The sequence below is a fragment of the Mesoplodon bidens genome (assembly GCF_964165515.1).
Source record: "Mesoplodon bidens genome assembly, chromosome: X".
NCBI lineage: Eukaryota > Metazoa > Chordata > Mammalia > Artiodactyla > Ziphiidae > Mesoplodon > Mesoplodon bidens.
The window spans coordinates 70,904,662-70,930,775 of NC_138163.1; the positions used below are offsets into that span (position 1 = coordinate 70,904,662).

The following is a 26,114-nucleotide window of genomic DNA, read 5'->3' on the forward strand; positions in this document are numbered from 1 at the left end:
GGAAACTAAGTAGGATAGAGTACAGTTGTTTCCTAGCTCTGAACGTTTTAAAAAAAACGATGTCATGACCCATGTTTATAATGATGATATTAAATGTGGCAGAAACTGAAGTGCCTTCTTAAACATAAAAAGTATTATGTTGTGTTCAATATAATATCACAGACTTGAAGGGGACTTTAAAGAACAGTCTAACATAATCTGTTTGTTATGTGAGAACACTGAAGTAGACTGGTTTGTGATTTGGCCAAGGCTGCTTAGCTTATGCATGGGAGAACTAGGAGGAAAACTTAGGCTGTGACTCTTCCATCAGTGTTCTTTACACTGGAGAAAACTTCCAGTATGTTTTTGTTATATACCATTCTTTGAAGATTATTACTACATTCATAATATGTGGTATAAAATCAGTTAAAAATAATAAGACTATACAATTTGATGTTGCTTTTGGTGTACATGTATTGCAAAAGTGCACAAAGATATGCCATACTTTAATATAATTCCAAAATGTCAGATACAGAACATATGTACTTGCATTAAAAAAAGGTCCTTGAGGGTCTTCCCTGGTGGCACAGTGGTTGAGAGTCCGCATGACAATGCAGGGGACATGGGTTCATGCCCCAGTCCGGGAAGATCCCACATGCCACGGTGCCGCTGGGTCTGTGAGCCATGGCTGCTGAGCCTGCATGTCTGGAGCCTGTGCTCCACAATGCGAGAGGCCACAACAGTGAGGGGCCCACGTACTGCCAAAAAAAAAAAAAAAGTCCTCGACTTTTTACAAAAAAGACCCCTTGAAAATGGGAAACTCACTCTCATTGCTACTTAAAAGAGTCCAGTGAAACCCTCAGAATGGGAGAAAATATTTGCAAGTGAAGCAAATAACAAATGATTAATCTCCAAAATTTACAAGCATCTCATGCAGCTCAATAACATAGAAACAAGCAACCCAATCCAAAAATGGGCAGAAGACCTAAATAGACAATTCTCCAAACAACATATACAGATTGCCAACAAACACATGAAAGAATGCTCAACATCATTAGAGAAATGCAAATCAAAACTACAATGAGATATCATTTCACAGTGGTCAGAATGACCATCATCAAAAAAGTTAGAAACAATAAATGCTGGAGAGGGTGTGGAGAAAAGGGAACACTCTTGCACTGCAGGTGGGAATGTAAATTGATACAGCCACTATGGAGAACAGTATGGAGGTTCCTTAAAATCTACAAATAGAACTACCATACGACCCAGCAATCCCACTACTGGGCATAAACCCTGAGAAAACCATAATTCAGAAAGAGTTATGTACCAAAATGTTCATTGCAGCTCTATTTACAATAGCCAGGAGATGGAAACAACCTAAGTGTCCATCATCGGATGAATGGATAAAGAAGTTGTGGCACATATATACAGTGGAATATTACTCAGCCATAAAAAAGAAATTGAGTTATTTGTAGTGAGGTGGATGGACCTAGAGTCTGTCATACAGAGTGAAGTATGTCAGAAAGAGAAAAACAAATACCATATGCTAACACATATATATGGAATCTAAGAAAAAAAAATGTCATGAAGAACCTAGGGGTAAGACGGGAATAAAGACACAGACCTAGTAGAGCATGGACTTGAGGATATGGGGAGGGGGAAGGATAAGCTGTGACAAAGTGAGAGGGTGTCATGGACATATATTCAGTACCTAACATAAAATAGATAGCTAGTGGGAAACAGCCACATAGCACAGGGAGATCATCTCGGTGCTTTGTGACCATCTAGAGGGGTGGGATAGGGAGGGTGGGAAGGAGGGAGATGCAAGAGGGAAGATATATGGGAACATATGTATATGTATAACTGATTCACTTTGTTATAAAGCAGAAACTAACACACCATTGTAAAGCAGTTATACTCCAATAAAGATGTTAAATTAAAAAAAATAAGAGTCCAGTGAAATACTATTTTGTTGTATAAGAAACGTCCATGGACATATTTTCAGAACAGATACTTCATTTCTGACTGATTAGTGGTTCTTAATACCTAAAGCTACAACTCCTCTGCTGGATACCCTTCTTTGAGAGTAAATGTCTGACTACTTCTGTAACATGGCAGTTATTTTAGCTGCCATGAAGCCAGCTTACTTGGGACCATGCGCTTGCCCAATTTTGACCACAGTCACCATTGATTAATCAGTTAATTAAAGGGTGAATGGATTGGGAACATTCTTGCCATCCAGACCAGAATTGATATGATATGATAGAAAACTACCAAGGCTTCTAGACATCATGATTAACTAGTCACATGAACTTAATCTCTGTGGGTCTCAGTTTTCTCCCCTATAGAGTCAGAAGGTTGGATAATATATCTCAGGTTTTGTTGTTTTGTGATATATAATACATTTGAGGGTTTTTTTTTTCATCCTAGCTACTGTGGTAGGGACTAGAATTACAGTTCACCTGAGTGTAGTCTTGATATAGAGTCCTATATGAAGGAGCAGAAACACTTCCAAGGTGACTTCCTTCTGCCTGACCCAGGTGGTAGGAAATCTGGCATATAATTTATATATAAAGTTTCAATAAAAGTAGGCTCATGGCCTGGAAACATATGTTTGGGCTTTGTAGATTTTGTCTATGCTAGTTTCTTTTTCATTGATATGGCTAGCTGGACATTTAAATATTCATATATTACTGACTACTTAAAATGGTATAGTGAACTACTATTTAAAAGAACTCTTGACGTTCACATTTTTTGTCATGTCCCACAATTTACAAGGTTTTATTTATCTCTTGACTTTCTCTGCATCTACCTCATAAGTCATACTCCATTGAGGGCCTTAAGACTCTTTTAGTTGTTGATGTTTTTCTTCTGTCTCTACCTATTTAGAACAGAAGCTGAAGCATAGATTTTACATGCTTCTGTTTACATGAACTTATATAATAAGGGTGGTGGTGATGGTCTATCTCTATGTGTTAGAAAACCCAGGAAATGGGGATGCTAGTAGCCCATAAAACTCTGTGCTAGATTGAAGGAGTTACATATTAAATTATTTCTGTTGTGATTTCTGGTTCTAAATGGAGCTAATCATAAGATGTTGTAAGTATATTTGAGTATTGCTTGGATTTCTTTTTTCAGGATGAAGGAGTTGTTAAAGAAATCCCTATTACTTATCACGTTAAGGAAGGATATGAGAAAGCAGATCCTGCACAATTTGAGTTGCTCAAAGTTCTTGGTCAGGGATCCTTTGGAAAGGTAACGAATGCCTTTTTCCCCATTTGTTTTTCTTCTAAATATTTAGCAAAAAAGTGTACACATAGGTAGAAATCTGATAAATGTGCTGTTTCTAAATTGTCAAAGGATACACACAAAGGCGGCTCTAATTTTACTCCTTTTTATTTCTGTTGTATTTTTAGTTCAATTTCATTATACTTCTCTGTAATAATAAAGGTTTTCTAATCCCCTGGGATCACTGATATCTCTAGGACAAAATATAGTGTGCTATCTATTAGCTGCCTTAATCAAGAAGGTTTGAATTTTGTAAAAGGGATCTTGTTTCTCTGTTCACATGCTGGCATGACCTTAGCTTTCTTTCTTGGTGATTACATCTGTATTCCTTAGCTCTATCACAGAAGTCAGAATGTATGTATCAATTAATGTACTGAATGCATGAATTAATCTATCATCTTTTAAAGCAAATATGTGTGTAAAGTACAGCTATGGTAAGTACTGGGTGATATATGGATTATGTGAAACTCCTGCCTTCAAAGGGCTTAAATTTCAAGGGAAAAAGCAAAATTGAGGAAGATAAACTCTGACACTCATTATTAAAATTGGTTATTAAGGGCTTAATGGTATATGATTCTTGGAAAAGAAGTATGTAGGTTTGGTTCCTGACTTTTGTATACCTAACATGTAAGACATGAAGAGTATTACATACACATATTAAGAAACAGCCTTTAGAAAACAGCAACAGTGACAATTTAAGGGGAGGAAGTTAATGAGAAACTACTAATTTCAGGGTGGCTGAGATTTAGTTTCAAAGGGGAAAGTAAGGAAGTTGAGCATTGCTTATTTATTATGCTCTGAAACATTTTAAAAGAAAGACATTTATTGAACACCTGGTTTGTGTATAACACTTTAAAAAACAGCATTGGTTAATATAAAGTAGACCTAATTGTCTTAAAGTAATCTGATACCTGTGTGGTATAGAATACAACATGTAAAATATAGAGAAACATTTTCGGGACACAAAAAGGACAAACTAAGGTGGATTATGGTTTGGCAGTGAATCGGTACAGGAGGTATATGATGACAACGAGATAGGACTTGAATAGTTGTGCTAGGGAGAGTAAAACTAGAAGGAGCTTTCAATAGATTGTATGTGTTGGGGGGTGTATTTATAGAACTGACCTGTAGGGTAGGCATGTGCATTTTGAACACATTTATTTTTTTAAAGTTACTAAAAGTACAGTATTTTAAAAAATATTTTACATTATATTTTATGATGTTAATTTTAGAGATGAAGTTCTTTTACATCCCCGATATATAAATACTTACATAGTGACTTCAATAAAATATCACCAGGCAATCATTTCAAGCCATTAAAAGTATTTGTTGTGTCATTTGATATATATATATATGAATTTATTCATATGTGTATTTATTTATATCCAGCTTTGTTCCAGAAAGGATTTAAGGCTTTCATAGATGAATACTAAATAAAATAAAATATAAAATAAGTGGGGAAGATGATGGAAGCAGAAAAATTAGAGCAGGAATGATGAGATGAAGCCAGGAATAAACTCTGTTGTTCACAGATGCATGGTATAAGGGCCTAGAAATGGAGCAAAAGTGAAGACAAATATTTTGGCTGCCATTATAAAGAGGCTGAAACATTTAATTGTATGATTATTGACAGTATCTTTAAGAAACAGATCAAGCAGACCAGAGAAATTTTTCTTATGGGGCTTCATGAAGAAAATACAGTATAACATAATAAAATGTCTTCAGTAACATCTTCACATTAATTATAGCAACACGCTGACAAGTTGTCAACGCAGCCCTTAAAAAATTCAGGGAACACTCAGCTTTGTACAGGAACTTTGGTTTAACAAGGATATCATAGAAGCCTTTTAAAAATTCCTAATACTAAAATACATAATAATGATCCTTGTGCAGTTCATCAACCAAAGAAATATTAAGGAGGTGGCTTATTTTTTTCTTCCTAGGATGTGAACATACTTGCTTGTCAGTATTATGTCATTTGCATAGGCATTGTGTGGGTGGGACTTGTTATATGCTGAACCTATTCAGGAATTTGGCCAAGGCTGTGAATCAGATAAGTGTAGGAGCAATTCCAAGAAAGTTTGGGCTGCAGTCTTATTTATAAGTTTTTCTGTGAAAGTCCCATTGTTAAAATGCAATAAATGGAATTTTAACCTACATAATGCTTTGTGACATTGAACATCTATATAGTCTATTTAATCGGGAAAAAAATCCTACGAAAATCAGTTGTAAAATTGTACTTTAAAGAAGCATGCATTATCATAGAAGATGCATATAAAATTCTGTACTAAGCACATCAAGTAATGTGTGAATTGAAATGAAGTATACCAAACAACTTACATTACTTACTTTAAAACACAATAAAATAAAACTCTTGAAAACCTGTTTGACATTGTCAGACTAGCCTTTCATATATTTCACATGTCAAATCATATTTACACAAAGCATACATACATTTTAACATTCATGCTTCATATTGTTTTTGCTTTTGTGATAGTAAAGCCTTTAAATATAGGACTTAAAAATGAATTTTTGAAAATATCAAACCATTGCCCTCCTTAGTAATTGATTAGCTATCAAGAGATAGTTTTAAAAATATATGTTTACAACTTAAAATTTCTTGCAAATGGTCCTTTCTCTTCAATCAGTGTTAAAGCTGTGCAGTTCTGCAGTTCACTTCAGCAAACACTTCTTAACAGAAAATATAAAAGTCCATATGACAGAGAGAAAAGTATATTGGAATAATTCACTCATTCATTTCTCTTCTGAACAATTTCTGAGAATTGGATTAGGGTGACTGAAAATAAACCTCTCTGATCAGGAGAGAGATGTTTTTAGAAACAGTAGTTTGAAGTCATGCAGCTTCTTCTGAAGTTGATCATGGGAAGAGAGCAGAGTGAGATGATGTTTTCTTATGCTAGGAAAGTTCACTCATTAGACCTGAAAAGAACAAATCAGGTAATGAACAAATAAACAGTTACCTCTCTAGACTGTGAATGATGGCTTCTATTAGATGCCATATTGAGATACTAGTGAGTATTTTAAGAGATAGGGGAAAAGTGGCTGCTTTGTGTGTCTTTTTTAAAGCCTAGACTTTTTCTTTCTTCTTTAATTGCCTCTTTTTACCCTCTGTATTCCATTCTTTTCAACTCCACTAAAGGCTGTGTTCTAGAACAGTGATTCTCAAAGTGTGGTCTTACTACCCCTGGATATCCACAGGACACTTTCAGGGGGTTCTCAAGGTCAAGACTGTTTTATAATACTAAGATATTATTTGTAAAACTTTTGGCACTTTGGCACAGTCAAGGAAGTGATTTTAAACTACATCAGTAATCATATTCTTCACTGTCACCCACTTACAGTTAAAAAAAATGTGTTTTACTTAAGAATGTCCTCGATGGGGTTTTAACAGTGATTAAGTTTATCAAGTATCAACCCTTGAGTACACATCTTTTTAATATTGTGTGATGAAACTAAGAAGTAAACAAGTACTTTAGCTGCATACCAAAAGAGTATGATTGTCTCAAGACTGAGCACTTCTGCAATTTTTTGAGTTGTGAGCTAAATTAGACACTTTTTTCATGGAAAACCATTTTTACTTGAAAGAATGATCGACAAACTATGGTTACTTAAACTTGGGTATTTGATAGATGTTTTCTCAAAAATGAATGGAGCGAACCTGTTATTTCATGGAAAACAACTGATAATAATTTTGTCAATGATAAAATTTGAGCTTTGAAGTAAAAAATTAGAATTTTGGAAAATTTTTATTTGCCACTGTGGGCTTAACTCTTCTCAACACTCAAAATACTTTCCTGATGAGATTGCTACTGTCAACATTTGGAAGATCTGCATAACTCAGTGAACCAGTGTTTTTGAGTTGACCAAACACATGAAGTTATCAAATAAGGCATCAGTACAAAATCCATTCAAAGTGTCAGGTAGACCATGGATAATTATGTAAAAGAATATGGACAGTTAATTGATGTGGTTTCAGATTTTTCATTGCAGCTAATCTTTAAGAAACTGCCACTTGTCAAATTCTTGTGTCATATCAAAGAAGAATAACCACAATTATATGGAAAGGCTATTAAAATAGTACTCTCTTTTCCAAATATATATCTGCATGAGGCCTGATTTTCTTCTTATAATTTAAGCAAAACAACTTAATTGCAACAGATTGAACGTAGAAGCAGATTTGGGAATCCAACTCTCTTCTGTTCAGCCAGATATTAGAGACTTGCAAAAATGTAGATCAGTGTCAATCTTATCATTGATTTTTTTTGTTTTGGAAAAAATATAGTTATCTTTATAAAATATATTCACATATAACAGGTATTTATTATTTTTAATGAATCAATACATAGTTAATTTTTTTCTGTTTTAATTTCTAATATAGTAAATATCAATAGATATAACCCACAAAAACAAAAGTACTTTAGAGTCATCAGTAATTTTTAGGATTGTAAAAGAATTTTTTTATTATGTTTATCATCTTTAAGGTTTTTATTTTTATTTTTTAAATATTTATTGGAGTATAGCTGCTTTACAATGTTATGTTAGTTTCTACTGTTCAGCAAAGTAAAAGAATTCTTGAGAACAAAAATATGAGAATTGCTTTCTTGGAAGAGACTGAGAAAAATAGTTCTCCTACTTGCAGTGTAGTCAACACTCACGAAATGACTTGACTCCTTTGTTGGCAACATCTTGGTCACATGATATTGATTAGGAAAGAGGAAACTGTTTATCTACCTTTATTTGCCCATGTCAGTAAAACTGAATGAAAACTTTAAGTCTGGTGCTTAGGGTTAATGTCATTTGTTTAGCTTTGAAGCGTGTGTGTGTGTGTGTGTGTGTGTGTGTTATGACAATTAATTTAACCTGCCGTTTAAAAAACTGATATAGACTGAAATCAGCTATACAAATACGTACAAGTCCACTTGTTTGCCAACAGTGGAAAACTTGAAAAATGCAGATAAGAAAATGTGCATCTGGTGTCATAGCTTCTTTAGCTCACTCAATAAGTTTTATATGACATTTAGAACTCCATGGTAATCTAGTTTGTGTATGTATTCTCTCTAAACCAGATTGAATATATTCTCCTGTGATTAAAAAGCCTGATTTAACACTGTTCATTTATAAAATACTAATTTTATTTTCTAGTGAATCTTCGTTATAAAGAAGACAGAGGGTAGGCTATATGTGTGTTAAATTTGACATTCTGTTCCATTGCTTACTATTTTCATCAGTGAAAAATCATGGATTTTTAGGACTATCCTCTCCAATTTTAAATGCACTTAAAATAACTCCATGGAATGAAGTTACTGAAATCTTTTGTGGCAATACACACTTCCTTGGGGTTCTACATTGTTTGGAGAGATCTTGTTGGAGTTCAGAGTAGATATTAGACAAGAGAGTAACATAGGGTAGTAGCTTTGTTAGTTCTTTCAGTACAGAAATGTTTATGGTGATATGCAAAATTTATGATTTGGTTCAAGCCCTGAACTTTTCTTTTCTCCAAAGATAGTTTTATGTTGCAAAATCCAGCCATCTGTTAATATGTGAATTCTCTTGATTAGTCTACTCCAAGTGTGGTATGAACTGTTACTGGCTTACTGTAAGACATGTTCAAAAACTGAGAGTAAGCATTTAGCAACTTTTACAGAAATTTGACAAAGTAATTTTATGTGTAGAATCAATTAGTATAAAAAGGGATTGTATTTTATGACAATTAAATTTCAATTTTCTAAATAATTCATTCTGATTATATTTTATAGAAGTATGGTCTGCAATGGACTTGGAGAAAAGGGGGAAAAAAAGACTGGTTGGTCTACACAGAAAGTGTGAGGAGCACTACACTAGATGAATATGAAAACAGTAAACATGAAATGGTCCTTGAATTTAGGTCTGATATAAAGAATAGGAGAAGCAGAGATTAAATGAAGTAAAGATTCCACCCCCTCACCTGCCCAGTTGGCTGATACATAATTATCACATAAAATATTTGGATTAAAGGGTTTTAAGCTCTACCTTAGGAAAGAGGCGATACAAAAAATTACTTAAAAGCTCTCCCATCTGCAGTTTTGTTTGAACAAGTTAGTTACTTGACCACATTTTAAAGTTAAGCAACACTTGAATAGAACTTGTTAGAGTTGAGGATGGCAGGTAAGGCAGTGAACACGTTTTACTAAATAATTAAAAAAATTGAAACAAACCTTTATTAATAAATAACTAATAAAACTGTAATATACTCATATTTATCTTCATAAGTGAGGCTTTTTAAAACATAGCTTTTAATGAGTCATAATCCTGGTTTGAAAATATGAGATATTATTACTTAAGCTTACTTGGTAACTTTAAATAATCTAACTTTCATTTCTTTATTGAAATATTTGCCATCTTGATTATTTTTCTTGGCAGACAGATAAGAATTGCCTCTGATTTCTTATTAGAAAATAAAATACCTGGTAACTTCTAAAATCGACCAATAGGGAAGTAGAAATGAAGGTATCAAATTAATGGTCATCACATTTGTTTGCTCCTTATTAAGGTAACAAAAAGGAGCTTGGGTCTTATAAGGAGCTCCCTTAGCTCAAATTGTCTTTCGTTGTATTATTTATCTCTTACATTAGAAACTTCTCAAATGTTCTTTAAAATTTTCTTTTCCACAATAGGATGTATGGGAGTGTGATTCACTAAGTGACTGAAAGTGAGAAAATATTAACCAAGTATAATTTATAGGGAAAGGTATATATTTATAAAATTAGAGAAAATGCAAGGCCGTATGTATGTGCTAATGTATATGTTTAACAGGAATGGCTTGGGATGTGAATTTCACTGTTTTAATTTTAATTCTCCTATTAGGTTTTTCTTGTTAGAAAGAAGACTGGTCCTGATGCTGGACAGCTCTATGCAATGAAGGTGTTAAAAAAAGCTTCTTTAAAAGGTAGAAAATTAGAAAGCTTATTAAAATAGAATTTGGTAAATCTTGTTTTAAGAAATATGCTGTGTACTGCTTATATAAGATGAGTAGATTTAGTTTCCTTTTAACATTAGTAATTGTTACAGATTTCTAGTGGTAAGTGATATTTCTAGGTTTGATATTGGCATATATCCTAAATTAGTGAGTGTACCCTGCTAAAAAAGTAATGGGATAAAGAGTGACATGTTTTATTTAAAGTGAACTTATTTTATTAAACTATATTCTTTTATTTCAAGATTCTTATTTTTTCTGTCTATCTGTTTTGGTATTGCATATTGAGAAAGCACAGCTACCTGCATACACTTATATATACTGTCTTCCAGGCTGTGATAACAATAACACTGTGCTCAGTTTTAGTCAATAAACTCATTTGAACAATTTGGAGACTAATATATAATAAATTCTTATTTACCAAATAACTTTGTGTCTCCTTAACCCATCTCTAGATCTAAACTGAATTTGTTAGCTTTCTGAGAATATGGTAATTACTGTCTAGGAATATAGACTGCAAATTTGGTCACTTATAAAGTTATGTTTTATATTTCCATGTTTTTGTTTGGTGAATTACTGATGGGATCTCTACTGAAATTATATACGAGAGCAATATATTCTACCCTTCTATAATTTTTAGTTCGAGACAGAGTTCGGACAAAGATGGAGAGGGATATACTGGTGGAAGTAAATCATCCATTTATTGTCAAATTGCACTATGGTATGTAATCTTTTTTTAAAAAAAAATATGGAATTAGAGAACTAAGATTTCCTTTCAGACAGTAATATAACAGGATATAAATACTTCAAACGGGAAATTAATATGGAATAATTTAATACGCTGAACTATGTAAAATGTATTTATCTGAAATATGAATTAATATCTAGCTTTTAGTTGTATTTCCTGTTTTTTGTTTGTTTGTTTGTTTGTTTTGCGGTACATGGCCCTCTCAATGTTGTGGCCTCTCCCGTTGCGGAGCACAGGCTCTGAACGCACAGGCTCAGTGGCCATGACTCACGGGCCTAGCTGCTCCATGGCATGTGGGATCTTCCTGGACCAGGGCACAAACCCGTGTCCCATGAATCAGCAGGCGTACTCTCAACCACTGCACCACCAGGGAAGCCCCAGTGTTTCTTGTATTTGTTGGTTAACTTGTCTGAGGTAACAAGATAGTGTCTTCTGATTACTTGTCTAGTAGTATATCTGTACTAGGCTATACCTCCAGGGATTTTAGGCTACAAACTACTGTGATAATTTCTTCAAAACATTTTTGTGTTTGCAAGGGCTCCTCTTACATGTTCATAATGAGCATATTAATCTTACTTCCTCATTCTGTTGAAGAGGACCATATGGGATATTAGTCTATTTGAGTTATTTTTTCTTACGTTTGGCAGGAGAAGAATACCAGTGAGAAGCAATAGGTACAATGGAAAGAACATGAATTTGGAGTCAGACAAGTTCTGAGGTTTTTTTTTTTTTTTTTAATTGCGATATAGTTGACTTACAGTATTATATAAGTTTCAGGTGTACAATATAGTGATTCACAATTTTAAGGTTATAGCCCATTTATATTTACTATAAAATATTGGCTATAAACCTTGTACTGTACGATATATCTTTGTAGCTTATTTATTTTATACATAGTAGTTTGTACCTCTTAATCCCCTACCCCTGTCTGGCCCCTTCCCCCCATCTCCCCATTGGTAACGACTAGTTTGTTCTCTATATCTATGAGTCTGTGTCTTTTTTGTTATATTCACTAGTGTGTTATATTTTTTAGGTTCCACACAGAAGTGGTATCATACAATATTTGTCTTTGATTTTCATTAAGCATAATATTCTCTATATCCTTCCATGTTGTTGAAATGGCAATATATCATTCTTTTTTATGTCTGATTAATAACCTTCTGTGTGTGTGTATGTGTGTGTGTGTGTGTGTACACCACATCTTTTTTAATTTTTTTCTCTTTTTTTAATTGGAGTATAATTGCTTTACAATGGTGTGTTAGTTTCTGCTTTATAACAAAGTGAATCAGTTATACATATACATATGTTCCCATATCTCCTCTCTCCTGCGTTGCCACCCCTCCCAACCTCCCTATCCCACCCATCCAGGTGGTCACAAAGCACAGAGCTGATCTCCACGTGCTATGCAGCTGCTTCCCACTAGCTATCTGCTTTATGTTTGGTAGTGTATATATGTCTATGCCACTCTCTCACTTTGTCAAAGCTTACCCTTCCCCCTCCCCAGATCCTCAAGTCAATCCTCTAGTAGGTCTGTGTCTTTATTCCCATCTTACCCTTAGGTACTTCATGACATTTTTTTTTCTTATATCCCATATACATGTGTTAGCATACAGTATTTGTCTTTCTCTTTCTGACTTACATCACTCTGTATGACAGACTCTAGGTCCATCCACCTCACTACAAATAACTCAATTTTGTTTCTTTTTATGGCAGAGTAATATTCCATTCTATATATGTGCCACATCTTCTTTCTGCATTCATCCGATGATGGACACTTAGGTTGTTTCCATTTCCTGGCTATTTTAAATAGAGCTGCAATGAACATTTTGGTACATGACTCTTTTTGAATTATGGTTTTCTCAGGGCATATGCCCAGTAGTGGGATTGCTGGGACATATGGTAGTTCTATTTGTAGTTTTTTAAGGAACCTCCATAGTGGCTGTACCAATTCACATTCCCACCAGCAGTGCAACAATGTTCCCTTTTCTCCACACCATCTCCAGCATTTATTATTTCTAGATTTTTTGATGATGGCCATTCTGACCGCTGTGAGATGATATCTCATGGTAGTTTTGACTTGCATTTCTTTAATGATTAATGATGTTGAGCATTCTTTCATGTGTTTGTTGGCAATCTGTATATATTCTTTGGAGAAATGTCTATTTAGATCTTCTGCCCATTTTAGGATTGGGTTGTTTGTTTTATTTGTTATTGAGCTGCTTATAAATTTTGGAGATTAATCCTTTGTCAGTTGCTTCAATTGCAAATATTTTCTCCCATTCTGAGGGTTGTCTTTTGGTCTTGTTTATGGTTTCCTTTGCTGTGCAAAAGCTTTGAAGATTCATTAGATAACAATTGTTTATTTTTGTTTTTACTTCCATTTCTCTAGGAGGTGGGTCAAAAAGTATCCTGCTGTGATTTATTTCATAAAGTGTTCTGCCTATGTTTTCCTCTAAGAATTTGATAGTTTCTGGAATTACATTTAAGTATTTAATCCATTTTGAGCTTATTTTTTTGTATGGTGTTTCGGAGTGATCTAATCTCATACTTTTACATGTATATGTCCAGTATTCCCAGCACCACTTATTGAAGAGGCTGTCCTTTCTCCACTGTACATTCCTGCTTCCATTATCAAAGATAAGGTGACCATACATGTATGGGTTTATCTCTACGCTTTCTATCTGTTCCGTTGATCTATTTTTCGGTTTTTGTGTCAGTACCATACTGTATTGATTACTGTAGCTTTGTAGTATAGTCTGAAGTCAGGGAGCCTGATTCCTCCAGCTCCGTTTTTCGTTCTCAAGATTGCTTGGATATATGGGGTCTTTTGTGTTTCCATACAAATTGTGAAATTTTTTGTTCTAGTTCTGTGAAAAATGCCAGTGGTAGTTTGATAGGGATTGCATTGAATCTGTAGATTGCTTTGGGTATTAGAGTGATTTTCACAATGTTGATTCTTCCAATCCAAGAACATGGTATATCTCTCCATCTATTTGTATCATCTTTAATTTCTTTCATCAGTGTCTGTGTACAGGTATTTTTCTGCATACAGGTATTTTGTCTCCTTAGGTAGGTTTATTCCTAGATATTTTATTCTTTTTGTTGCAATGGTAAATTGGAGTGGATTTTTTATTTCACTTTCAGATTTTTCATCATTAGTGTATAGAAATGCAAGGGATTTGTGTGCATTAATTTTGTTTCCTGCTACTTTACCAAATTCATTGATTAGCTCTAGTAGTTTTCTGGAAGCATCTTTAGGATTCCCTATGTATAGTATCACGTCATCTGCAAACAGTGACAGCTTTACTTCTTCTTTTCCAATTTGGATTCCTTTTATTTCCTTTTCTTCTCTGATTGCTGTGGCTAAAACTTCCAAAACTATGTTGAATAAGAGTGGTGAGAGTGGGCAACCTCGTCTTTTTCCTGATCTTAGTGTAAATGGTTTCAGTTTTTGACCATTGAGGACGATGTTGGTTGTGGGTTTGTCATATATGGCCTTTATTATGTAGAGGAAAGTTCCCTCTATGCCTACTTTCTGCAGGGTTTTTATCATAAATGGGTGTTGAATTTTGTCAAAAGCTTTCTCTTCATCTATTGAGATAATCATACATTTTTTTCTCCTTCAATTTGTTAATATGGTGTATCACATTGATTGATTTGCATATATTCAAGAATCCTTGCATTCCTGGAATAAACCCCACTTGATCATGGTGTATGATCCTTTTAATGTGCTGTTGGATTCTGTTTGCTAGTATTTTGTTGAGGATTTTTGCATCTCTGTTTATCAGTGATATTGACTTGTAGTTTTCTTTCTTTGTGACATCCTTGTCTGGTTTTGGTATCAGGGTGATGGTGGCCTCGTAGAATGAGTTTGGGAGTGTTCCTCCCTCTGCTATATTTTGGAAGAGTTTGAGAAGGATAGGTGTTAGCTCTTCTCTAAATATTTTATAGAATTCACCTGTGAAGCCATCTGGTCCTGGGCTTTTGTTTGTTGGAAGATTTTTTTTTTTTTTTTTTTTTTTTTTTTTGCGGTACGCGGGCCTCTCACTGTTGTGGCCTCTCCCGTTGCGGGGCACAGGCTCCGGATGCGCAGGCTCAGCGGCCATGGCTCACGGGCCCAGCCGCTCCGCGGCATATGGGATCCTCCCAGACCGGGGCACGAACCCGTATCCCCTGCATCGGCAGGCGGACTCTCAACCACTGCGCCACCAGGGAGGCCCTGTTGGAAGATTTTTAATCACAGTTTCAATTTCAGTGCTTATGATTTCTCAGTTCATATTTCCTATTACTTCCTGATTCAGTCTTGGCAGGTTGTGCTTTTCTAAGCATTTGTCCACTTCTTCCAGGTTGTCCATTTTATTGGCATAGAGTTGCTTGTAGTAATCTCTCATGATCTTTTTTTTATTTCTGCAGTGTCAGTTGTTACTTCTCCTTTTTCATTTCTAATTCTATTGATTTGATTCTCCTCCGTTTTTTTATTGATGAGTCTGGCTAATGGTTTTTCAATTTTGTTTATCTTCTCATAGAAGCAGATTTTAGTTTTATTGATCTTTCCTATCATTTCCTTCATTTCTTTTTAATTTATTTCTGATCTGATCTTTATTGCTTATTTCCTTCTGCTAACTTTGGGGTTTTTTTTTGTTGTTGTTGTTCTTCTTTCTCTAATTGCTTTAGATGCAAGGTTAGGTTGTTTATCGAGATGTTGCCTGTTTTTTATGGTAAGATTGTATTGCTATAATCTTCGATCTTAGGAGTGCTATTTCTGCATCCCATAGATTTTGGGTCATCGTGTCTCCATTGTCATTTGTTTCTAGGTATTTTTTGATTTCCTCTTTGATCTCTTCAGTGATCACTTCGTTATTAAATAGTGTATTGATTCGCCTCCATGTGTTTGTATTTTTTACAGATCTTTGCCTGTTATTGATATCTTGTCTCATAACGTTGCGGATGGAAAACATACTTGATACAATTTCAATTTTCTTAAATTTACCAAGTCTTGATTTGTGACCTGAGGTATGATCTATCCTGGAGAATATTCCAGGAGCACTTGAGAAAAATGTGTATTCTGTTGTTTTTGGATGGAATGTCCTATAAATATCAATTAAGCCAATCTTGTTTAATGTATCATTTAAAGCTTGTGTTTCCTAATTTATTTTCCTCTTGGATGATCTGTCCATTGGTGAAAATGGGGTGTTAAAGTCCCCTACTATGAATGTGTTACTGTCGATTTCCCCTTTTGTGGCCATTAGTATTTGCCTTATGTATTGAGGTGCTCCTATTTTGGTTGCATAAATATTCACAATTGTTATATTTTCTTCTTGCATCAATCCCTTGATCATTATGTAGTATCCTTCTTTGTCTCTTGCAATAGTCTCTATTTTAAAGTCTATTTTGTCTGATATGAGAATCACTACTCCAGCTTTCTTTTGATTTCCATTTGCATGGAATATCTTTTTCCATCCCCTGACCTTTAGTCTGTATGTGTCACTAGGTGTGAAGTGTGTGTCTTGTACACAGCATATATTTGAGTCTTGTTTTTGTATCCGTACAGCCAGTCTGTGTCTTTTGCTGGGAGCATTTAGTCCATTTACATTTAAGGTAATTATCAATATATATGTTCCTATTCCCTTTTTCTTAATTGTTTTCAGTTTGTTATTGTAGTTCTTTTCCTTCTCTTGTGTTTCTTGCCTAGAGAATATCTTTTAGCATTTGTTGTAAAGCTGGTTTGGTGGTGCTGAACACTCTCAGCTTTTGCTTGTCTGTAAGGTTTTAATTTCTCCATCAAATCGGCATGAGATCCTTGCTGGGTAGAGTAATCTTGGTTGTATGTTTTTCTCCTTCATCACTTTAAATATATCCTGACACTCCCTTCTGCCTTGTAGATTTTCTGCTGAAAGATCATCTGTTATCCTTATGGGGATTCCCTTGTGTGTTATTTGTGGTTTTTCCCTTGGTGCTTTTAATATGTTTTCTTTGTAGTTAGTTTTTGATAGTTTGCTTAATACATGTCTTGGTGTGTTTCTCCTTGGATTTATCCTGTATGGGACTCTCTGTTCTTCCTGGACTTGATTAAATATTTCCTTTCCCATATTAGGGAATTTTCAACTATAATCTTTTCAAATAGTTTCTCAGTCCCTTGCTTTTTCTCTTCTTCTTCTGGAACCCCTATAATTCGAATGTTGGTGCTTTTAATGTTGTCCTGGAAGTCTCTGAGACTGTCCTCAGTTCTTTTCATTCTTTTTTCTTTATTCTGCTCTGCAGTAGTTTTTTCCACTATTTTATCTTCCACATCACTTATGCATTCTTCTGCCTCAGTTATTCTGCTATTGATCCCATCTAGAGTATTTTGAATTTCATTTATTATGTTGTTCATCATTGCTTGTTTCCTCTTTAATTCTTCTAGGTCCTTGTTAAATGTTTCTTTCATTTTCTCTATTTTATTTCCAAGGTCTTGGATCATCTTTACTATCATTATTCTGAATTCTTTTTTCAGGTAGACAGCCTATTTCCTCTTCATTTGTTAGGTCTGATGCATTTTTATATTGCTACTTCATCTGCTGTATGTTTTTCTGTCTTCTCATTTTGCTTATCTTACTGTGTTTGGGGTCTCCATTTTGCAGGCTGTAGGTTCGTAGTTCCCGTTGTTTTTGGTGTCTGTCCCCAGGGGCTAACGTTGTTTCAGTGGGTTGTGTAGGCTTCCTGGTGGAGGTGACTAGTGCCTGTGCTCTGGTGGATGAGGCTGGATCTTGTCTTTCTGGTTGGCAGGTCCACGTCTGTTGGTGTGTTTTGGAGTGTCTGTGGATTTATTATGATTTTAGGTAGGCTCTCTGCTAATGTGCGGCATTGTGTTCCTTTCTTGCTTGTTGTTTGGCATAGTGTGTCCATCACTGTAGCTTGCTGGTCGTTGAGTGCAGCTGAGTGCTGGTGTTGAGATGCAGATCTCTGTGAGATTTTTGCTGCTTGATATTATGTGGAGCTAGGAGGTCTCTTGCGGACCAGTGTCCTGAATTTCGCTCTCCCACATCCAAGGCACAGCGCTGACTCCTGGCTGCAGCACCAAGAGCCTTTCATCCACACGGCTCAGAATAAAAGGGATAAAAAGTAGAAAGAAATAGAAAGAAAGAAAGAAAGAAAGAAAAGGGGTAAAATAAAATAAAATAAAGGAAGATAAAATAAAATAGTTATTAAAATAAAAAAATTATTAAGAAAAATACTTAAAAAGCAAAAAGAAAAATGGACGGATAGAACCCTAGGACAAATGATGAAGAAAGCTGTACAGACAAAATCTCACACAGAAGCATACACTTACGTACTCACAATAGAAGGAAAAGTGGAAAAAATAATAAATCTTGCCATCAAAGTCCACCTCCTCAATTTGGGATGATTCGTTATCTATTCATGTATTCTACAGTTGCAGGGTACAACAAGTTGATTGTGGAGCTTTAATCCAGTGCTTCTGAGGCGGCTGGGAAAGATTTCCATTTCTCTTCTTTGCTCACACAGCTCCCGCATCTCAGCTTTTGATTTGGCCCCGCCTCTGCGTGTAGGTCACTGGAGGGCGTCTGTTCTTCACTCAGACAGGACAGGGTTAAAGGAGAAGCTGCTTTGGAGACTCTGGCTCACTCAGGCCGGGGAAGGAAGGGGTGCAGATGCAGGGCGAGCCTGCGGTGGCAGAGGCTGTTGGGACGTTGCACCAGCCTGAGGCACGCCGTGCATTCTCCCAGGGAATTTGTCCCTGGATCCTAGGACCCTCGCAGTGGCAGGCTGTACAGGCACCCTGGAAGGAAGGTGTGGATAGTGACCTGTTCTCACACACAGACTTCTAGGTGGTGGCAGCAGCAACCTTAGCATCTAATGCCCATCTGTGAGGTCGGCACTGTTAGCCACGGCTCATGCCCATATCTGGAGCTCCTTTAAGCAGAGCTTGTAATCCCCTCTCCTTGCACACCAGGAAGCACAGATGGAAGAAAAAGTCTCTTTCCTCTTTGGCAGGTCTAGACTTTTCCCCGACTCCCTCCCAGCTAGCCGTGGTGCACTAACCACCTGCAGGCTGTGTTCACACCGCCTACCCAAGTCATCTCCCTGCACTCTGACCGAAGCCCGAGCCTCAGCTCCCAGCCCCTCCTGCCCCGGCGGGTGAGCAGAGAAACCTCTCGCGGCTGGTGAGTGCTGGTCGGCACTGATTCTCTGTGCAGGAATCTCTCTGCTTTGCCCTCCGCTCCCTTGTTGCTGTGCTCTCCTCCCTGGCTCTGAAGCTTCCCCCCTCCACCACCCGCAGTGTCCACATGTGATGGAGCTTCCTAGTGTGTGGAAAATTTTCCTCCTTCACAGCTCCCTCATACTGGTTCAGGTCCCGTCCCTATTCTTTTGTCTCTGTTTATTCTTTTTTCTTTTGCTGTACCCAGGTACGTGGGGTGTTTCTTGCCTTTTGGGAGGTCTGAGGTCTTCTGCCAGCATTCAGTAGGTGTTCTGTAGGAGTTGTTTCACATGTAGATGTATTTCTGGTGTATCTTTGGGGAGGAAGGTGATCTCTGAGTCTTACTCTTCCGCCATCTTCCCGATTCCTCCCACCACATCTTTTTTATCCATTCACCTGTTGATGGACACATAGGTTGCTTCCCTGTCTTGACTATTGTAAAAAATGCTGCTGTGAACATTGGGGTCCATATATTTTTTGTGGTAATATATTCATTTTCTTCAGATATATACCCAGGAGTGGAATTGCTGGATCGTATCATAGTTATATTTTTATTTTTTTGATGAACCTCCATACTATTTTCCACAGTGGCTGCACCAATTTACATTCCTTCTGACAGTGTATGAGAGCTCCCTTTTCTCTACATCTTCTCCAACATTTGTTATTTGTAGACTTTTTGATGATAGCCATTCTGACAGGTGTGAGTTGATACGTCATCATTGTTTTGATATGGGGTTTTGATACTCTGATGATTAGCGATGTTGTGCATCTTTTCTTGTGCCAGTTAGCTATCTGTATATCTTCTTTGAAAAAATGTCTATTCAGGTGTTCTGCACACTTTTTAATTGGGTTGTTTGTTTTTCTGATGATGAGATATATGAGCTATTTATATATTTTGGATATTAATTCCTTATTGGTCATATCATTTGCAAATATTTTCTCCCATTCCGTAGATTTGTTCATTTCATTGATGTTTCCTTTGCTGTGCACATGCTTTTAATTTTAATTAGGTGCCATTTGCTTATTTTTGCTTTTGTTTTCTTTGCCTGAGGAGACAGATTGAAAAAAATCATGCTATGATTTATGTCAAAGTGTATTCTGCCTGTGTTCTCTTCTAGGAGTTTTATGGTTTAGGTCTTTAATTCATTTTGAGTTTATTTTTGTATGTGGTATTAGAGAATGTTCCAGTTTCATTCTTTTACATGCAGCTGTCCAGTTTTCCCAGCACCACTTCTTGAAGAGACTGTTTTTTCTCCATTGCCTCCTTTGTCATAGATTAGTTGACCATAAGTGCGTGGGTTTATTTCTGTGCTCTCTATTCTGTTCCATTGATCTGTATGGCTCTTTTTGTGTCAGTGCCATACTGTTTTGATTTTTGTAGCTTTCAGCATGGTCTAAAAGTCAGGGAATGTGATGCCTCTAGCTTTGTTCTTCTTTTCCAGTATTGTTTTGGCTATTTGGGGTCTTTTGTGTTTCCATACAAATTTTACAATTATTTGTGCTATTTCTGTGAAAAATGTCATTGGTATTTTGATAGTGATTGCATTGAATCTGTAGATTTCTTTGGGTCACCAATATTAATTCTTCCAATCCATGCAGTTCTGAGTTTTAATCATGGCTCCATTGCTAGTTTAATATATGCATGAGATTGTGGCATTTGGCTTCCCTGGAGAATTCAAAGGCATATACATTATTAAATCACTGATCCAATCTACTATGTCACTCTCAATTTTTGAAATTTAAAAATATAGCAGCTATTGACTTTATTCTTAGGTAATTTTGACAAATAATGCATTATAGTATGTACCCAAATCTCTTTGTAAAAATCCCTCTAGAATTTTCCACCCATTATTCTTTTATTCCCCATTATCCTAATGGAATGAGAGTAGTAGTATCATCTAAAGATCTCCTTCCTTGAATCTCTAGGATTTCATTAGATTAATCACTAAACACCAGTTGTGTTCAAAACATTCTATTCAATTCAGTGGGCTGTAGAGGTGAAATAATCTCTGATCTCAAGAAATGTATAATCTAATGGGAACACAGACATGTAAGACCAATTAATTGTATAAATCAAAATGGAGTAAGTACCATAAGAGAGACATAAATAAAGTGCAATGTGATCTCAAGAGTAGTAAGAAGTAATTCGGATGGGGAAGAGGTTAAGGATGCTATTAGGGAAATGTGAAAAGAGGGAAATCCTTAATAGAAGAAAGCTAAATAGAGGGGGTGGCATTTTTGTTGAGCTTGCCAGAATTAGTAGATTTTCAGTAGGTGGAGAAGTAGAGTTCAGGCAATTGCAGTAGAACATGGTGCTCCATAAATCAGGAAAACGATGGTGGTACAAATTTCTGTGTAAAGCTACATCCAAGGTTGATTATGTTCTGGGAAGGGGTTTATAGCTTTTTCAACACTAGTTTTAATTTTGAGATGATGTTATCCAATCATGGACCATGTGAGTAAATGCTTAATTGTTTTATAATGTTCAGTAATAAAATTCTAAACATATAAGTTAATTAAAAACTATGCTAAGCTTTGTAAGCCTTAAAAATATTATTACTACATTCTAATTTCTAATTAGCCTTTCAGACTGAAGGGAAGCTGTATTTAATACTGGATTTTCTCAGGGGAGGAGATGTCTTCACAAGATTATCCAAAGAGGTGAGTATTTGTAAATTTTGGCTGTATTTTATTAAAACAAAACTAAGAATAATTGTTTTTTTTTCTTTTGCTAATTACTTTTTTTCCTACAGAAATTTTAAATAATAATTATTTTTTGTTACATAGTATTTAGTGAATGTGCCAGTTAATGGCATTTTCTGTCTGCCTCTCATTTAGATCATCTCAATGTGTTACTCATTTTTCCCTTAGGCACAAGATCAGTATAAATAACTGGATGAAGTAGCTAGGGGCAAGCCTAGGACTTTGGCTACTCAAGCTACCAAAATGCCTCTGGGAGTAGTGTTTAATTTATTCATGTTTAAAATAGCTTTATGGAGGTACAGTTGACATACACTAAACTGTACATATTAAAGTACATGCTTTGATAAATTTTGACATTTGTATAAACTTGTGAAACCATCAACACAATCAAAATAATTAGTTTATTCATCATCCCCAACAGTTCTCTTATGCCCTTTTTTAATGCTTCCTTCCTGCCCGTCCCCTACTGAATCTGCTTTCTGTCACTGTTTGGTTTGCATGTTCTAGGACTTTATATAAATGGAATCATATAGTATGTATTCTTTTTTTTTTTTGGTCTGGCTTTTAAACTCAGCATAATTATTTTGAGATTCATCCAAGTGGTTGTGTATATCAGTAGTTCATTTTTATTGCTGAGTGGTATTCCACTGTATGGATATACAATGATTTGTTTATTCATTCACTTGTTGATGGATATGTGTGTTTTTTGCAATTTTTGGATATTACTAACTAAAGCTGCTACAAACTTTCATGTACAAGTGATTGTATGGACATGTGTTCATTTTTCATGGTTAAATACCTAAGAATATAATGACTGGGTTATATAGTAGGTCTATATTTTGACATTTTAAAGACACTGTCAAACTGTTTTCCAAAGAAAACTGTTATATAATTTGTTATATAATTTTTACATTCCCACCAGCAGTATATGAGAGTTTCAGTTGCTCCATATCCTTCCCAAATTTGGTATGGTCAGTCTTGTTTTAATTTTGAACATCTGTTAAGTGTGCAGTGATACCATATTGTGGTTTTGAATTGCATTACCTTAATGACTAATGATGTTAGGCATTTCTTCATGTGCTTATTTGACATATATCTTTTTTGATGAAATGTTTGTTTAAATCTTTGGTCCGTTTTTTATTGGGTAGTTTTCTTACTGAATTTTGAGTCTTTATATAGTTTGGATGGTAAGTCCTTTATCATGTATGTTTGAAAATATTTTCTTCTGGTTTATGACTTGTCTTTTTGTACTCTTTACAGGGTCTTTCAAAAAGCAGAAGTTCTTAATTTTTATGAAGTCTGATTTATAATTTTTTTTTCCTTTTATGAATTGTGTTGTTTGGTGTCCTGATAAGGAATATTCGCCTAATCCACAAAGATTTTCTCTTATGTTTTCTAGAAGTTTTGTAGTTTTTGGTTTTACATTTATGTTTATAATCAATTTTGAGTTCATTTTCATATATGGTGATAAATATGTGTTGAAGTCCTTTTTTTCATGTATAGATATCTCATTGTTTTAGCATCATCATTGGAGAATACTGTGCTTTCTCCACTCAGTTACCTTGCATTTTTTGTTGAAAATCAATTGACCATATATGTGAAGATCTATTTGTAGACACTGTTCTGTTCCGTTGATCTGTTTGTCTGTCTTTATGTCAATACAACACTTTCTTGATTACTGTACTTTTATAATATGTCTTAAAGTCAGGTAGTGCAAATCCTTGAGCTTTGCTCTTCTTTTTCAAAGTTGTTTTGCCTCTTCTAGGTCCTTTGCATTTCCATATCAATTTAAAAATCAGCTTTTCACTTTCTACAAAAAAAAAGCCTGCTGAGATTTTGATTGGGTTTGTATTGAATCTGTAGTTCAATTTGCAGATAATTGACATTTTCACAGTATTGAGTCTTCCAATACATGAACATAGTGTATCTCTCCATTTATTTAAGTCTTCTGTAATTTGTCTCAGCAATGTCTTGTCATTTTCAGTGTACAGGTCTTGCATGTCTTTTGTCAGATTTATCTCTAAGTATTTTCTTTTTAAAAAATGTCACTGTAACTGGAATTACTTTCTTAATTTTATTTTCAATTTGGATGGAAATATGATTACTATTTTTGTATATTGTACTTTGTATCCCACAGTGTAATTAAACTTACTGATTTTATCTAGCAACATTTTGGTAGACTGCAAATAGAACTTTCTATTGGTAATCTGCACATAAGGAGTTTTACTTCTTCTTTTCCATTATGGACATCATTTATTTGTCTTTGTTACACTGGCTTGATCCTCCAGATCAGTGTTGAAAAGTATTGGTAAGAGCAGAGATTCTTGCCTTATTTCTGATTTTAGGGGGGGAAGCATATTTTCACCATAAATTACAAAGTTAAGTATAGGTATTTTTGCATGTTCTTTATCAGGTTGAGAAAGTTCCCTTCTATTACTAGTTTGTTGGGTTTTTATCAGGAATATATGTTAGATTTTGTCAAATGCTTTTTTTTTTCAGTTATTGAGATGATGATCATGTTTTTTTTCTTCTTTAATCTTTTAATATGGTGAATTACATTGATTGATTGTCAAATGTTGAAGCAGCCTTGCATCTGTGGATGAACCCCATGTAGTCATGATGTATTATCCTTTTTGCATATTATTGGACGTTATTTACTAAAAGTTTGTTAAGAATTTTTGCATCTATTTTCATGAGAGATATTTGACTGTAGTTTTCTTTATTGTTTATATCTAATTTTGGTGTCAGCAATTCTGGTTTCATAGAATGAGTTGGGTAGAATTTTCTCCTCTTCAGTTTTCTGGAAAGTTCAATGTTAAATTGTCATTAAATGATTGATAGTATTCACTAGTGAAGCCCTATGGGCCTGAAGTGTTTTTTTTAATGGTACATTGTTTAACTATAAATTCAATTAATTTAATATACTTGGGGCTATTCAGTTCATCTTTCTTTTTGAATGAGCTTTAGTATCTTGTGTCTTTTAATGAATTTGTCCATTTCATCAGTTATCAAATTCATTGGCATAAAGTTTTCATAATATCCCTTTATGACTTTTATAGGTGTAGAATTGTTAGTAATGTTGATATCATCATTCCTGATGTTGGTATTTTGTGTCTTCTTTTTTCATCTCACTTAGCCTTGCTAGAGGTTTATCAATTTTATTGTTCTTCTTAGAGAATCAGCCAGCTTTTGGTTTCACTGATTCTCTCTATTGTATTTCTGTTTTCTATTTCATTGTTTTCCACTTTAATCTTTATTACTTCATTTTTCTCTGCTTAATTTTGTGTTTCACTAGCTTTTCTGGTTTTTAAGATGGAAGCAGAAGTTATTGATTTGAGACTTTTTCTTCTTTTCTAATATAAGCATATAGTGTTACAAGTTTCCCCCTAAATACTGCTTTAGCATCATCTCACAAATTTTGATATGTGATGTTTTTATTTTCTTTTAGTTCGTGTTTTCTAATTTCCTTTTATTTCTTCTTTGTTTCATGTGTTACTTAGAAGTATGCTAATTAATTTAAAAATATTTAGGCAGTTTTCAGATAAATTTCTATTATTGATTTCTAATTTAATTTTATTGTAGTCATAAAGCACACTTTGTATGACTTGAATTCTCTTAAATTCACTTAAATTATTTTATGCTTCAGTATATGGTATATCTTGGTAAATGTTCCATGTGTACTTGAGAAGACTTTGTATTCTGCTTTTGGGTAGTAGAAGGTTCTGTAAATGTCGATTAGATTAATTTGGTTGATAGTGGTATTGTCTACTATATTCTTCCTAATTTTTTCTCTACATGTTCTAACATTTTTTTTGAGAGACAGGGATTGAAACCTTTTACTATAATTATGGATTTATCTATTTCTTCTTGAATTTCTGTCAGATTTTGTTTCATGTATTTCAAAGTTCTGTTATTAAGTGCATAAACATTTAGGGTTATCATTCCCTCTTGGTGAATTGACCCTTTGTCATTATGAGATTACTTATTTTATCCCTGCTAATGTTCTTTGCTTTGAAATCTACATCAATGTTAATACAGTCACTCCAGGTTTTTAAAAAAATTAGTGTTAGTTTAGTATATTGTCTTCCATATTTTTATTTAATATATTTGTCCTTATATTTAATGTGTAGTACTTAAGGCAGCATATAATTGTCCTTGTTTTTTATACAGTCTGAAAATCTATGCTTTTTAATGGGTGTGTCAGACTTGTTACATTTAATCTGACC

At 34.7% G+C, this 26,114-nt stretch overlaps 1 protein-coding gene across 3 annotated transcripts in view; it reads left to right on the forward strand.

The window, feature by feature from the left end:
* The window catches only part of RPS6KA6 (ribosomal protein S6 kinase A6), a gene marked incomplete at both ends in the record, with an annotated part of 161,943 nt that overhangs the window by 67,658 nt on the left and 68,171 nt on the right, over nt 1–26,114 (forward strand). For all 3 annotated transcript variants that reach the window (XM_081221584.1, XM_081221586.1, XM_081221585.1), the window contains 4 exons: nt 3,118–3,234; nt 10,132–10,213; nt 10,881–10,961; nt 21,767–21,846. In XM_081221584.1, coding sequence (XP_081077710.1) covers nt 3,118–3,234; nt 10,132–10,213; nt 10,881–10,961; nt 21,767–21,846 — 360 coding nt within the window. The remainder of the gene's footprint in view (nt 1–3,117; nt 3,235–10,131; nt 10,214–10,880; nt 10,962–21,766; nt 21,847–26,114) is intronic.